General features: G+C 50.7%; 1 protein-coding gene and 2 pseudogenes across 1 annotated transcript; 1 reads left to right on the plus strand and 2 right to left on the minus strand.

Annotated features, from left to right (window-relative positions):
• Positions 1 to 4,427, plus strand: part of LOC129356980 (bifunctional epoxide hydrolase 2-like) — a 7,606-nt pseudogene extending 3,179 nt beyond the window's left edge.
• A 10-nt stretch (positions 4,428 to 4,437) lies between these two features.
• On the minus strand, positions 4,438 to 6,134 carry LOC129356981 (phospholipase A and acyltransferase 1-like). The gene is made up of 5 exons (XM_055026517.1): positions 6,002 to 6,134; positions 5,766 to 5,895; positions 5,392 to 5,478; positions 5,160 to 5,326; positions 4,438 to 5,022 (listed from the first exon to the last, which is right to left on the minus strand). Exons 1-5 carry the CDS (start codon positions 6,086 to 6,088, stop codon positions 4,957 to 4,959), a joined length of 537 nt encoding a protein of 178 aa, XP_054882492.1. The 5' UTR covers positions 6,089 to 6,134; the 3' UTR covers positions 4,438 to 4,956.
• Positions 6,135 to 6,616: 482 nt separating this feature from the next.
• On the minus strand, positions 6,617 to 16,059 carry LOC129356979 (zinc finger protein 513-like; annotated as a pseudogene).
• Between the last annotated feature and the right edge of the window lie 543 nt (positions 16,060 to 16,602).

The following is a 16,602-nucleotide window of genomic DNA, read 5'->3' on the forward strand; positions in this document are numbered from 1 at the left end:
ACCATCCGAGGCCCAGTTTATGTTCGGCTGAAGTTAATGACATCATTGTTGATGACATCATTCTTGATGATCATTGTTCACACATGGGACAGGAGCAGCTGATATAGTGAGTCGTCATGACTAAATGATTCCTGTTTGACTCTCAATACGCAGAAAACAAAGTGCTTTTGCTTTGAATCAAGAAAACATTACAGTTATTGATTATCCAGATCAATCGGATCCTATTGAACAAGAATCCCAAGAAAAATATCTGGGAATAATTCTGGATGCTCAGTGAAGTTTTAGGAGCCATGTTGATCAAATCAGCCAAACTGTCAGATAAAGTGTAATAAGATGATTAGAAATGCAGAGATGTTTCTGAACTCATTGATCGTTTTCTGCTTTGGAAACTCGTAGCAAGTCTCTGTAATCGGGTTTCACACCAAAAGCCAATCACATCCCTTCATTGGCACATTTTGGCCAAATTCAGCATTTTAATCTTTTAAAATAGATTTTTAATGTTTAAATGGATATGCATCCATTAAATAGCGGATCTTCTAGAGCGGCTGCAGAGGAAACTGGAAGGGTTTGAAGAACCGCTTTGCTCAAAGCTGTCGGTCTGTGAGTCACTTCCTGTTGATTTAACGTCCACTTTCAGGACGTCACAAGACAAAACTCTGGTCCTGTCAGAAACAGAACTGCATCCATTTGTAATGTTTTGGGATTCACTTGTAGATGCTGTCGACATGATGTTGTTATTCTAAATGATTATCACTTTTTTTAGAGGGTTAGGGTTTTGAAAGGCCGTCTCGGGTCAAGTGCTGTTTCATTCAGTCTGTCGACGTCAATGTTTGTCTGTCCCTACCAAACAAACTAAAATAAAAATGAAACAGTTTTGGAGGAGAGTTAAAGTCTTGACCAATTTCTTATGATGAAAGTTACGTTTTTCAACAGGGTACGGTTAAAAATACACAGTTTGAAGTCAGTTTCTTGAAAATGACTAAAAGAGAAGCTCCCCGTTGGCCTCCATCTTTACTTCTGCAAACCCTGAGTGCTTCTTCTTTTCCTGGTGCTGAGAACGCGACGCTATTGCGCCCTCTACTGCACATGCGGGACACTTTCAGGTCAGGATTAGGGTAACCCCAACCCTGACCCTACAGCCATGAACCCCGAACCATTGTCTCACCTTTGACCCTTTGTCTCACCTGACCAAAGGTTTTCCCAGAAGTCATCTGGACGCTCCATGTGGGCGGCTGCTGAAGATGGGTCCTCCAGGGAACAGTCCAAGTCTTGTTCTAGATAGTGAGAAAGTATAGACCCGTCTGAACAATATGTAGCGTTTAGAAATGACTCCGATTGAAGAAAAATCAAACTCAATGAATTTGTAGAACTTCATTGAAGTGGTTGGGTTTTTGGGCGAATGAGACGATGGGAAACCTGTGAGTTGAGCTGATCCAGCAGGAAGGAGCTGAGTCTGTGTGTGTTGCAGGCTGTTGGGGCAGACGGTCCGCCCGTCACCTGCCGGCCTGACCAGGTGTCTCATGGATACGTCGCCATCAGAGTAATGAGCGTCCTCTGCCAGCCGGTCTCCAAGCCTAGAGAGACGGAGTAACTGCTGCTGTCATTTCAGCCTGGTGTTCGGACCACTACGTGGAGCTGGGCTCCGGGCCGCCGGTTCTGCTGTGCCACGGCTTCCCAGAGAGCTGGTACTCCTGGCGGTACAGGTGAGCCTTCCAGTAAGGCAGCGGCGCTGACGTGTCGCGTCTTCACACCTGCTTCCTCTCTGGCAGATTCCCGCTCTGGCTGCCGCCGGGTTCAGGGTCCTGGCTCTGGACATGAAGGGATACGGCGAATCCACAGCGCCACCTGGTGGGCTCACACACAAATCCTTCCCTGAAAGTTGTTTCTAGTTTTCTGATTGGTCAGTGTTCCCCTGCAGACATAGAGGAATATTCCCAGGAGAAGCTCTGCAAGGTCTGAACTCAGCAACAAGTTGAAATGTGGCAGAATTCAGTCTGGAGGGTTTCATGCATTTCTCTGTCTGCAGGATCTCATCTCCTTCATGGACAAAATGGTAAGAAATACACGAGCCAAAGAAAAATGTTCATCACAGGCGACTTGTCTTTCTGCCCCTCCAAGTTCTTACCACAGGTCACCCTGGTGGGTCACGACTGGGGCGGCGCCCTGGTCTGGGCCATGGCCCGCTACTTCCCAGAGAGAATCAGGTAAAAACTCTGTGACATCAACGTTTCACCGTATTTGGAAAGTCAAAGTGAAATACGTGATTTTTGTGAAGGGCGGTAGCGTCTCTGAACACCCCCCTGTTCCCACCGGACCCGTCCAAACCGCCTTCAGAGAAACTGAAGGCTCTGCCTGCTTTTGACTACCAGATTTACTTCCAAACACCAGTAAGTGTTTGCTTGACTGGGAGAACCAGAACTGGATCTCTGAGACCAGTTCTTCCCAACAACATTTCCAGCTTCCAATGCACAAAACAACAAATATTTGGATCATCAACAGGCATTTCAGTGTTTCAATCAGGACTATTTTAATCTGCTCTCAATTATTTCTAAACCTGTTGACATTGGTTTTAGGACAGTTTGACTCCTTTAAGGACTTTGTTTGGTTTGTTTTTGCTGTGACAGTGAAGCAGATCACAGTCGGTTTTCTCCAACTCCACTTTGATGGTTTTCTTCTCCGTTTAACAGAAGAAAGTTTTAGAAAACTGACTTTAGAAAACCTTGCAGCGCCACCTGCTGTCAGGACCAAACCTTGCTGCAGCTTTCAGACTCTGCTTTTGCTGCAGGGAGTAGCCGAGGCCGAGCTGAGAGCGACTTGGAGAGAACCTTCAAGATCTTCTTTTGCAGCAGCCGTGAAGCCGTGAGTAGAACCAGACCAGAGTCCGGTCAGAACCCACCCATCCACTCTGACTCTGGCGTTTCCTCAGGCAGGGCGTCCCACTCTCAGCACGTCGGGGGTCTGCGCTCGAGGTGAGGACGTCTGCGGGGACGGGTTAAAGGTCAACGATGGCTTCCTGTTGGGCGTGTGCTGATTGGTTGGCTCCGTCTCCCCAGGGGGGCTGTTTGTGGGTCTGCCGCAGCAGATCCCTCGCAGCTCCATGCTGACCCAGGCCGACCTGGAGTACTACGTGGCTCGGTTCAGAGGGAGCGGCTTCAGGTGAGGCGCCATCAGAGTCCAGATGTTTCAGGGTGAAGCCTGATGTTTCTCCTCCATGTTGTGTGACAGGGGGCCGCTGAACTGGTACCGAAACAACCGGGCCAACTGGAAGTGGATGTGTTCACAGCCCACTGGGAAGGTTGGTGCCGGACCGGAGACCCCGATGGTTGACATGAACCTGGACACAAACTGAGGAGGAGGAGGGAAAGTTTCCTGCATGATGTGGAGAACAAATGGTTTTACAGATTGGATCCATTCAAACAATCTCAAACTTCCAGAGTTTCAACAAAGCGCTGAATATTTTGGGCTGCAGTGGCTGAACTCCAATATCAAATCAATAACTTGTTTTGATCCAAACCGTCCTGAATAAGTCTGTTCACAGTCTGAGTCACGAAGCTTAAGCAGGTTTAACTTGTTTAGTTTCATCATTTATTGATCCTAAAAGCTGCAGATTTGATCAGTTTTACCTTTTCTGATGAGACGCATCACACTTCAGACGCTTCCTGCTTCCTGTCAGCCCAGGTGGATGAGCCGCAGGTGTGCTGGAGCCGGAACCATCTAAGACCCGGTCCGGACCGGAACCGGACTCCTCTGGGTCCAGTCCGGAACCGGACTCCTCCCGGTCCGGACCGGAACCGGACTCCTCTGGGTCCAGTCCGGAACCGGACTCCTCCCGGTCCGGACCGGAACCGGACTCCTCTGGGTCCAGTCCGGAACCGGACTCCTCCCGTCCGGACCGGAACCGGACTCCTCTGGGTCCAGTCCGGAACCGGACTCCTCCCGGTCCGGTCCGGTCCGGTCCGGTCTGAGGGCTTTTGGTTTGTGACCTTCCTGACGCCGCCATGTTGTTTCCAGGTTGCCATGCCGGCGCTGATGGTGACGGCGGGGAAGGATCCCGTCCTGCTGCCGGCGATGTCTCACGGCATGGAGGATCTGGTAAGCGGCGCGTCCGGAAGGCGGCGCGGCGCGCAGCCGGCGGGTCAGGAGGTCACAGGTCCGTTTGTTCCCGCAGGTCCCCAACCTGAGCAGAGGACACATCGAGGACAGCGGACACTGGACACAGATGGACAGACCGGCAGAAACCAACAACATCCTGATATCGTGGCTGAGACAGACGCTGGCGCACAAACTGTAACACGACCAAAGTTAGACGTCAGGATTTCCTCAGGAAAACCAGAGAAGACACGAAAGTTGGAAAAGAGTTTGAAGAAAAATGGACAGAAGAAGCAAAGAGATTGAAATGAATAAAAGACCAAAACCTTCTGATTCCATTTACTTTTAATCAAAGATTATTTGACATCTGCTCAGAACGTACAGGAAACAGGAAGCTGATTGACGATCGATTGGTCGTCAATAATAAATGACTGTTATTTAGATCTCAGCTTCAATATCAACATGGACAATTTCAAGTTGTCCATGTTGTCTAAAGAAACATTATGGCCTTCAAAATCATTTCAAAGAGAAGAAAATAAATGTTTACAGAAATAAAAACATTTTTTAAAATGTAAAGCAAAACATTGAAAGAAATGTGGATGTGTTGCAGTCCAGAAAACATAAAAGAAACTTTTTAAAATAGTAAAAATTTAAAAATCTGACACTTTTAATCTGGAAGACAAAAATACTTTCTCTGCAACAAAGTCACTAATATTCAAGTTTTAAAATTCACTTTCGTGCTTCAGTCGGAGAACGGACCATGAATGGATGGAAAAGCAGAGGAGCAGTATTTCTAAAGGTGTGAAAGTTTAGTGGAAGGATGAGATTGGAAATGCAGGAGACGGCTCCCTCTAGTGGCAGAACAGCTCACAGCTTCTTCTCCTCAAACAGCTTCTTCCAGGACGGCATGATGTGTTCGTAGACCAGTTCAATCTACCAGAGACACAAAGGCGTTAGGCCCCGCCCACCGAGGCCCCGCCCACCGAGGCCCCGCCCACCGAGGCCCCGCCCACCGAGGCCCCGCCACCGAGGCCCCGCCCTCTACCAGAGACTCCACCCCTTCAGCTCACCTGCTGGGACTTTTTGACTCCGTATCTGAATAGTGTGGCCTGGTGCTCACTGTTGTGGAACAGGATGTCAAAGGTCACGTCTCGGCCCAGCATGTCCTCGATGGCGGGCTTCACCACCGAGTGGAAGTCTCTGGGGGAATGCGACCCGTCCAGCATGTTGCTGACCTGCAGACCCAAACGGGGGTCAGTCTGGGGTCAGTCTGGGGTCGCCGAGGCCCTTCTCTGCTTTATCTTGTATTACTCCCCAGCAGCTCCAGAGGATCCAGCTTGACCTCTGACCTCAGGGCGCGGCCGAACAGCGGGATCTTGGTGTCGGCGTCTGGCAATGTGAGCAAATGAAACCAGAGTCAATCAGACATGGATTCAGACCGAACCTTTTGGCAAAAAGCTTCGGGTGACATGCTGAGGCGTTTTAGGTTTTGACTAGGCCGTTCCAACTCAGGGATCAAAACAGAGGCTCAATAAAATCTTCCTCAAACTGATGATAGTTAGAAGACGACGGCAGAAAACTTTCACTTCCTGAAACTTGATGGAAACTTTTTGGTTCGATCAGCAGAAAACAAAGTTTCAGATTCAACAGAAACCGTGGATCTGAAAGCAGCTGACCTCTGCAGGTCAGGTGAGCCACGTAGGGAACGCCGTCCCGTTCCCCGAAGTAGATCCCGAAATGGGAGAAGTATTTGTTCCTGGGATACTCCACGATGTCTCCGGGGAAAAGCTTCGGCCGCGAGTTGACCTGGAGTAACAGGAGGAACCGTGGGTCACCGACCCGGTTCTGCTCGCTCCAAATGATCTGGAAACGTTCAGCATCACAGGAAACCAGCAGGTCAGAGGTCACTCACCTTGCCCATGACCGCGTTGCTCTGCGCCTCGTCCTGCTGTGATTCTGCAGCTCGGCGTCGAACAGGAACCTTCCAGCTGCTTTGCATGCGGCGCAGCCATGTGGTGATGATGTCACGGTCCACCGAGCATGCTCACTTCACACCTGCAGCCACGCCGCGCCGCGCCCGGCCTCAGCGGAACCTCGGGGAAGAACCCGGTCTCTGCCGGTCCCGGGTCAGTCGGGCCTGGAATTGTCTCTGCTCCATGAGGAACCAACATGGCCGCCACATGGCCGCCAACATGGCCGCCAACATGGCCGCCAACATGGCCGCCAACATGGAAGGGAGGGAGGGAGGGAGCGGCGCCTCGGCGGCCTCCAGGTGTTTCCTCAGCAGAAACAGGAAGTGGTGGTTATTTCCTTAGTGAACTGGGGAAAACCCAGTTGGTGGTTTTTCCATCACTGAACCAGAACCTGGAGGCCTGTCTCCATGGAAACCAAGGTTGGAAAATACAAACACAATAAACCAAATTTAATTCGTCTTTGAAAGAGTCAAATCCAAAAAGGATTTGTAGCATTTATTTAATGACTCGTACCTTTAAAATCTATTCGTTAATAAATTAATTCATCAACAAAGTGAAGATATAAAAAGTTTGAATTTATTTTTTTCATCAAACTTCATTCTTTTGCATATTGAATCATAACTTTGATGCTTTAAACGAACAAATCAAATCGTTAATGTTTTGAACTTTTACTGATTCTTTATGAACTGATCGGCAGGGTCACTATTTGGCAGGAAATGACCTCAGCAGACAGGAAGTCAGGCAGCACAGTAACAAAATACATCAGTGAATTAAAATAGAAATCATCTTCAGAAAATCAACGTTAGCAGGAAGTTCAGTACAGAACCATGAACGCTGTTTTCTAGCAGTCAGTGCAGCAGCACACCTGAGTTGACCTCTGACCTGAGCCTATTTCAATCAGTGCAGAACAGAGAGCAGCTTTCAGAATCAGGTTAAGACGGTGATTGTACTGTTGGGAGGAAAGGCAGGAAGTTGGGAAGCGGCTTCCTGTCGGGTCCAGGCACTGCGGTGTTTACGGCGAAGCGGCTCTGAGCTAGGCTAGCTGGCCGTCTGAGGTGACACGGTGAGCTCCGGCGGCGTCCGCCCCGGCGCCGTGCTTCCTCTGGTGGCGCTTGTAGTTGTCCCAGTGGGCGGTGGCGTAGCCGCAGCGGGCGCAGGCGTGCGGCTTGCGGCCCGTGTGGCGCAGCATGTGGCGCTTCAGGTTTATGCTCTGGTTGCAGCGATGGCCGCAGACGGCGCAGCGGAACGGCTTGGCGCCCGAGTGGATGCGCTGGTGGCGGCGCAGGTTGGCCAGGTTGCCGCAGGCGTAGCTGCAGGACGCGCAGCGGAACGGCTTCTCGCCAGTGTGAACCCGCAGGTGGCGCCGCAGGTTGTCCAGGTGGGAGGAGGCGTAGGCGCAGTGCGGGCAGCCGTGGGTTTCTCCGGGGCGGGGCGGCAGGCCAGCAGGGGGCGCCGCGGGGCCGTGGAAGGGCGCAACTGGAACCATAAGCAAAAGGTCAAAGGTCAATCTGGTGCAACAGAATATTGGCACAAACAAAAATAATGAGACAGAAAAACATCAGCCGGCCAGGAGAACAAGAGACACCAGAGTCTGATCAGACATTCTGATGTCATCAACTAAATGTTCATGTTTATATTTAACCCGTGTATTTATTATTGACCGTCCTCAGCATCACACCACAGAAGAAGAAACTCAGGGTTCCGTCTCCGACAGGCCGTCTCTTAGCGCAGAGGTTCTGTCCAACATGTTTGACACGTTCCTGATTCAACTGGTTGCAGCTCAAAAAAACGGCTGTTGATCAGCAGGACTAAAGGACCAGACTAAAGGACTAGACTAGAGGACTAGACTAGAGGACCAGACTAGAGGACTAGAGTAGAGGACTAGACTAGAGGACTAGACTAAAGGACTAGACTAGAGGACTAGACTAGAGGACCAGACTAGAGGACTAGACTAGAGGACTAGACTAGAGGACTAGACTAGAGGACCAGACTAGAGGACCAGACTAAAGGACCAGACTAGAGGACCAGACTAGAGGACTAGACTAGAGGACTAGACTAGGACTAGACTAGAGGACTAGACTAGAGGACCAGACTAAAGGACCAGACTAGAGGACTAGACTAGAGGACCAGACTAGAGGACTAGACTAGAGGACTAGACTAAAGGACCAGACTAGAGGACCAGACTAGAGGACTAGACTAGAGGACCAGACTAGAGGACCAGACTAGAGGACTAGACTAGAGGACTAGACTAGAGGACTAGACTACAGGACTAGACTAGAGGACTAGACTACAGGACTAGACTAGAGGACTAGACTAGAGGACTAGACTACAGGACTAGACTAGAGGACTAGACTAGAGGACTAGACTAAAGGACCAGACTAGAGGACCAGACTAGAGGACCAGACTAGAGGACCAGACTAGAGGACTAGACTAGAGGACTAGACTAGAGGACTAGACTAGAGGACCAGACTAGAGGACTAGACTACAGGACTAGACTAGAGGACTAGACTAGAGGACTAGACTAGAGGACTAGAGGACTAGACTAAAGGACCAGACTAGAGGACTAGACTAGAGGACCAGACTAGAGGACTAGACTACAGGACTAGACTAGAGGACTAGACTAGAGGACTAGACTAGAGGACTAGAGGACTAGACTAAAGGACCAGACTAGAGGACCAGACTAGAGGACCAGACTAGAGGACCAGACTAGAGGACTAGACTAGGACTAGACTAGAGGACTAGACTAGAGGACCAGACTAGAGGACTAGACTAGAGGACTAGACTAGAGGACTAGACTAGAGGACTAGAGGACTAGACTAGAGGACTACACTAGAGGACTAGACTAGAGGACCAGACTAGAGGACCAGACTAAAGGACCAGACTAGAGGACCAGACTAGAGGACTAGACTAGAGGACTAGACTAGAGGACTAGACTAGAGGACTAGACTAGAGGACCAGACTAAAGGACCAGACTAGAGGACTAGACTAGAGGACCAGACTAGAGGACTAGACTAGAGGACTAGACTAAAGGACCAGACTAGAGGACCAGACTAGAGGACTAGACTAGAGGACCAGACTAGAGGACCAGACTAGAGGACTAGACTAGAGGACTAGACTAGAGGACTAGACTACAGGACTAGACTAGAGGACTAGACTACAGGACTAGACTAGAGGACTAGACTAGAGGACTAGACTACAGGACTAGACTAGAGGACTAGACTAGAGGACTAGACTAAAGGACCAGACTAGAGGACCAGACTAGAGGACCAGACTAGAGGACCAGACTAGAGGACTAGACTAGAGGACTAGACTAGAGGACTAGACTAGAGGACCAGACTAGAGGACTAGACTACAGGACTAGACTAGAGGACCAGACTAGAGGACCAGACTAGAGGACTAGACTAGAGGACTAGACTACAGGACTAGACTAGAGGACTAGACTACAGGACTAGACTAGAGGACTAGACTAGAGGACTAGACTACAGGACTAGACTAGAGGACTAGAGTAGAGGACCAGACTAGAGGACCAGACTAGAGGACTAGACTAGAGGACCAGACTAGAGGACCAGACTAGAGGACCAGACTAGAGGACTAGACTAGAGGACTAGACTAGAGGACTAGACTACAGGACTAGACTAGAGGACTAGACTACAGGACTAGACTAGAGGACCAGACTAGAGGACTACACTAGAGGACTAGAGGACTAGACTAGAGGACCAGACTAGAGGACCAGACTAGAGGACCAGACTAGAGGACTAGACTAGAGGACTAGACTAGAGGACCAGACTAGAGGACTAGACTAGAGGACCAGACTAGAGGACCAGACTAGAGGACTAGACTAGAGGACTAGACTAGAGGACTAGACTAAAGGACTAGACTAGAGGACTAGACTAGAGGACTAGACTAGAGGACTAGACTAAAGGACTAGACTAGAGGACTAGACTAGAGGACTAGACTAAAGGACTAGACTAGAGGACTAGACTAGAGGACTAGACTACAGGACTAGACTAGAGGACTAGACTAAAGGACTAGACTAGAGGACTAGACTAGAGGACTAGACTAGAGGACTAGACTAGAGGACCAGACTAGAGGACTAGACTAGAGGACTAGACTAGAGGACTAGACTAGAGGACTAGACTAGAGGACCAGACTAGAGGACTAGACTAGAGGACTAGACTAGAGGACTAGACTAGAGGACTAGACTAGAGGACTAGACTAAAGGACTAGACTAGAGGACTAGACTAGAGGACTAGACTACAGGACTAGACTAGAGGACTAGACTAGAGGACTAGACTAGAGGACTAGACTAAAGGACTAGACTAGAGGACTAGACTAGAGGACTAGACTAGAGGACCAGACTAGAGGACTAGACTAGAGGACTAGACTAGAGGACTAGACTAGAGGACTAGACTAGAGGACTAGACTAAAGGACTAGACTAGAGGACTAGACTAGAGGACTAGACTACAGGACTAGACTAGAGGACCAGACTAGAGGACCAGACTAGAGGACTAGACTAGAGGACTAGACTAGAGGACTAGACTAGAGGACTAGACTAGAGGACTAGACTAGAGGACCAGACTAGAGGACTAGACTAGAGGACTAGACTAGAGGACTAGACTAGAGGACTAGACTAGAGGACTAGACTAGAGGACTAGACTACAGGACTAGACTAGAGGACTAGACTAGAGGACCAGACTAGAGGACTAGACTAGAGGACTAGACTAGAGGACTAGACTAGAGGACTAGACTAAAGGACTAGACTAGAGGACTAGACTAGAGGACTAGACTACAGGACTAGACTAGAGGACCAGACTAGAGGACCAGACTAGAGGACTAGACTAGAGGACTAGACTAGAGGACTAGACTAGAGGACTAGACTAGAGGACTAGACTAGAGGACTAGACTAGAGGACCAGACTAGAGGACTAGACTAGAGGACCAGACTAGAGGACTAGACTAGAGGACTAGACTAGAGGACTAGACTAGAGGACTAGACTAGAGGACTAGACTAAAGGACTAGACTAGAGGACTAGACTAGAGGACTAGACTACAGGACTAGACTAGAGGACCAGACTAGAGGACCAGACTAGAGGACTAGACTAGAGGACTAGACTAGAGGACTAGACTAGAGGACTAGACTACAGGACTAGACTAGAGGACTAGACTAGAGGACCAGACTAGAGGACTAGACTAGAGGACCAGACTAGAGGACTAGACTAGAGGACTAGACTAGAGGACTAGACTAGAGGACTAGACTAAAGGACTAGACTAGAGGACTAGACTAGAGGACCAGACTAGAGGACTAGACTAGAGGACTAGACTAGAGGACCAGACTAGAGGACTAGACTAGAGGACTAGACTAGAGGACTAGACTAGAGGACTAGACTAGAGGACTAGACTAGAGGACTAGACTAGAGGACCAGACTAGAGGACTAGACTAGAGGACCAGACTAGAGGACTAGACTAGAGGACTAGACTAGAGGACTAGACTAGAGGACTAGACTAAAGGACTAGACTAGAGGACTAGACTAGAGGACCAGACTAGAGGACTAGACTAGAGGACTAGACTAGAGGACCAGACTAGAGGACTAGACTAGAGGACTAGACTAGAGGACTAGACTAGAGGACTAGACTAGAGGACTAGACTAGAGGACTAGACTAGAGGACTAGACTACAGGACTAGACTAGAGGACCAGACTAGAGGACCAGACTAGAGGACTAGACTAGAGGACTAGACTAGAGGACTAGACTAGAGGACTAGACTAGAGGACTAGACTAGAGGACTAGACTAGAGGACCAGACTAGAGGACTAGACTAGAGGACCAGACTAGAGGACTAGACTAGAGGACTAGACTAGAGGACTAGACTAGAGGACTAGACTAAAGGACTAGACTAGAGGACTAGACTAGAGGACCAGACTAGAGGACTAGACTAGAGGACTAGACTAGAGGACCAGACTAGAGGACTAGACTAGAGGACTAGACTAGAGGACTAGACTAGAGGACTAGACTAAAGGACTAGACTAGAGGACTAGACTAGAGGACCAGACTAGAGGACTAGACTAGAGGACTAGACTAGAGGACCAGACTAGAGGACTAGACTAGAGGACTAGACTAGAGGACTAGACTAGAGGACTAGACTATCTTAGCCGACGGCTCACGAAACATTACATGCTGCTTGCTGTTGCCATGGAAACCCCCAGTGACACCTGAAAGCAGGAACTCACCTGTGCAGGTGTGACCTCCGCCCCCCCTCCAGGGTCGGGGGGGCGGAGCCAGCGCCTCCTGTGGGCTGCAGGTGGGAGCGGTCCTCCGGCGCCCCCAGTGGCAGCTCTGATGACAGCAGAGAGGAAAATGGTTTCCAGTGGAGCAGCAGGGGGCCAAAGCCTGAGTTCTGTCAGGCCCTCCGGTTTATAGGGTGTTAGGGTTATCACAGGGTTATCACAGGGTTATCACAGGGTCAGGGTCAGGGGTTATTACAGGGTTATCACAGGGTTATCACAGGGTTATCACAGGGTTAGGGTTAGGGGTTATCACAGGGTTATCACAGGGTTATCACAGGGTTATCACAGGGTCAGGGTTATCACAGGGTTATCAGGGTTATCAGGGGTTATCAGGGGTTATCAGGGTTATCAGGGGTTATCACAGGGTTATCACAGGCATTGATGCCAAAATAGGAAGTAAATAAACTGCAGTTTCTCTTCACACTTTATCATAAATTGTCAGTAAAATGGCGAAAAGCTCAAGTGATGTTCGCTGCATTCTTATTGCTCAGCCCGACTTCCTGATCAATACAGGATTCAAATCAGACATAAAGACTATTTATTAGAAATAAGATGATTATTAATCAACATTTCTATTTAATCTGAGACATAAAGGAAACATTCTCAACAAACCCTGGAAGGGAGACGACGAGAAGTTCAACATCTTTACATCTTCACTGAAAGAGCATCTGTGATGCAACCTGTCGACCCCTACTGACCCTCTCTGACCCCTACAGGCCCCCTCTGACCTCTACTAGCCCCCTCTGACTTCTACTAGCCCCCTCTGACCCTCTCTGACCTCTACTAGCCCCCTCTGACCCTCTCTGACCCCTACTAACCCCTTCTGACCCCTACTAGCCCCCTCTGACCCTCTCTGACCCCTACTAGCCCCCTCTGACCTCTACTAGCCCCCTCTGACCCTCTACTAGCCCCCTCTGACCCTCTTTGACCTCTACTAGCCCCCTCTGACCGTCTTTGACCTCTACTAGCCCCCTCTGACCCTCTTTGACCTCTACTAGCCCCCTCTGACCTCTACTAGCCCCCTCTGACCTCTACTAGCCCCCTCTGACCCTCTCTGACCTCTACTAGCCCCCTCTGACCTCTACTAGCCCCCTCTGACCCTCTCTGACCTCTACTAGCCCCCTCTGACCTCTACTAGCCCCCTCTGACCCCCTCTGACCTCTACTAGCCCCCTCTGACCCTCTCTGACCTCTACTAGCCCCCTCTGACCCTCTACTAGCCCCCTCTGACCCTCTTTGACCTCTACTAGCCCCCTCTGACCCTCTTTGACCTCTACTAGCCCCCTCTGACCCTCTCTGACCTCTACTAGCCCCCTCTGACCCTCTCTGACCCCTACTAACCCCTTCTGACCCCTACTAGCCCCCTCTGACCTCTACTAGCCCCCTCTGACTTCTACTAGCCCCCTCTGACCCTCTCTGACCTCTACTAGCCCCCTCTGACCCTCTCTGACCCTACTAGCCCCCTCTGACCTCTACTAGCCCCCTCTGACCCTCTACTAGCCCCCTCTGACCCTCTTTGACCTCTACTAGCCCCCTCTGACCTCTACTAGCCCCCTCTGACCTCTACTAGCCCCCTCTGACCCCTACTAGCCCCCTCTGACCCCCATCAGCTGATGCAGCTGTGAGGCGTTTCCCTCCATCAGTTCAGCTTCATTGCTGGCTCCGCCCACAAACTCTCTCACTTCCTCTTCCTCTGATCGCCCAGCATGAAGCAGCTCTGATCCTGAGCCTGTTGCATGATGGGAGACGGAGGACTGGAAGTGCTGATCTTTACCTTCTGCGCCCTCCGTCTTCCTGCCGGGTTTCCTCTGCTCCTCCTGCGGCGCCGCCGCCTGAGCGTGCACGCGCTGGTGCCTCCGCAGGTTGCCCAGGGAGCCGCAGGCGTAGCTGCACTGGGCGCAGCCGTAAGGTTTCTCCCCGTGTGGGTGCGCAGGTGGCGCTGCAGGTTGACGAGCTGCGCCGAGGCGTAGGGGCAGACGGGGCAGCGGTGCGGCTTGCGGCCGTCGTGGACGGTCATGTGACGCTTCAGGTGGTTGGAGTAACGCGAGGTGAAGGCGCACAGCGAGCACGAGAACAGCCTGCAGGGGGCGCCGCTCCCGCCGGCCGACCTCCGCCGCTCACAGGCGAGACAGTAAAGCTCCGCCCCCAGAGCCGGACCCACACCTGGCCCAACGAGGCAGAGCGAAAATAAACGTTTCAAACTGAACCCCAGTAAAACTAACTGAACTGAAACATTAAAAGCACTAAAATAATTTACAATAAAATTTCAATTCATCAATGAAAATAAGAGACTATGCATAAATTAAAGAAATAAAACAATATCAAATATTTAAAAAGTATAAAAATGAAATAAAAAGAACAAATAAATGTGAAAATAGATCAAAATGACAAGAAACTCCAAACCGAAACAGTAAATCGTGGTTTTGTTACCGAGGCTCAGACCGCAGGCCCGGCAGCACAGCAGGCCCGGCACGGCGGAGGCTGCCGGGCCTGCGGGCTCCAGACACACAGACGAGCTCCTGTCGCCATGGAAACCTCCCATCCTCCAACCCGTCCCTCCGTCTCCGCTCGGCGGGAAGTCGCTCGGGTCGGACCCGGCTGCGGACGGACGAGAGGTCAGAGGTCAGACTGAGTTCTGGAGTTAAGGAGCCCGGACCAGAGAGCTGAAGGGAACCGGGTCCAGCAGAACCACCGCAAGCGGGTCTGGATCTTTACTGGTCGCAAAGCTGAGATTCAGAGCTGCCACTGGTCCAACTGGTCTAACTGGTGTGACTGGTGTGACTGGTGAGCAGGAAGGATGGGGGGAAGAGGGGGGGCAGGAAGTGGAGGCAGGAAGCAGAGAGGAGGAGGAGATAAGGCGCCCGGAGGAAGAGCAGTAGTCTTCCTCAGGGGCAGATATGGGGGTCGAGCCTCCAGTCAGACCAGTTCAACCAGTCAGACCAGTTCAACCAGTCAGACCAGTTCAACCAGTCAGACCAGTTCAACCAGTCAGACCAGTTCAACCAGTCAGACCAGTTCAACCAGTCAGAACAGTTCAGTCAGAACAACCCTGATTCCAGCTGAAGCCTCCGGTCCGGAGCAACAGCAGCCCGGCCCGGTTCGGTTCGGGCAGACACTTCCTCATTGCGCGGAGGGATTTCTTCCGCGGGCGACGCTGTGCGGCGCGGAGCCGCAGGTAGACCCACCTTTGAGCGGCTGAGGGTGGGACTGCTTCCTCCGCGGCATGCTGGAGCCTCTGCCCGGATCCAGGTCCGGGTCCAGGGTCCGGGTCCAGGTCCAGGTTCGGGTCCCGCTCCGATCCGTCCGCCAGCTGGACAGCCGCTAACTGCGTGTCATCATCATCATCATCATCATCGGCTCCTTCCTCTTCCTCTTCCTCCAACGGGCGGCATGGCCGCCGACTACCACCTGGCGCAGAGCCGCAGCGCAGCGCTCAGCTCGGGGCTGAACTGGAGTAAAAGCAGCGGAGAACGAGCTGCACTGACGCTGAGCGGCACTTTCACTACCGAGCACCGAATAAACCCTGGAACTATTTTAACCTTCCGCCCCGCAGCTGTCTCCGCGTTGGTTCCCAGCAAGTAGACGGAGCCCCGCGGCATTGGAACCGGTTCATTTCTCCTTTAAAATCCGTCCTCCGTTTAAAATTGGAGCCGAAGCGAGAAGTTTGGCCTCCAGGTTCGTTGGGTACCGAACCGACCGGCGGTTCGGTCCAGGAGCCGCGCTGCTGTCAAACAAACTACCGGCGCCTGCGACCCACGTGACTTCACTCAGCAGCAGGGCATTTTGGGAAATGGAGTTCCCAGCTCGTTCCCCAGTTCAGCATCCAATAAGCTGCGGTGCTAAAATCCCTATTTGACAGAAACACGTAACAAAGATTGAAAGAGAAAGTTTCTGGTGTTAAACTTCTTGAGATGAGAAAGTTTGTTACTAAACAAGAAGGTTTTCAAATAATGTCAAACTCATTCTTAACTTCTGGTTATGACACGTGACTTCCTTGCTGGCTTTGGCGGCTGCATGTTTATCTGTCCTGAAAGTGACAGCTCTGGTTTCTGGTGCTGCTCATGAACTGCTGATCATCTGTTTGTTTCATAAATGTCCAGCTTCATTTAGACATTTCAGCAACTATTGAAACTGTTGAACAGAATAAACTCACAAATCAATTAAAGTTCCTGAGTAAAACTATCCTCACATTTCATGTGAATATTGAACTAAACTTTGATCACTACATATTAAATGCTGAGATCATCACAAACAATAA

The sequence above is a fragment of the Poeciliopsis prolifica genome, unplaced genomic scaffold, assembly GCF_027474105.1.
Source record: "Poeciliopsis prolifica strain line A6 unplaced genomic scaffold, Auburn_PproV2 SCAFFOLD214, whole genome shotgun sequence".
Lineage (NCBI taxonomy): Eukaryota > Metazoa > Chordata > Actinopteri > Cyprinodontiformes > Poeciliidae > Poeciliopsis > Poeciliopsis prolifica.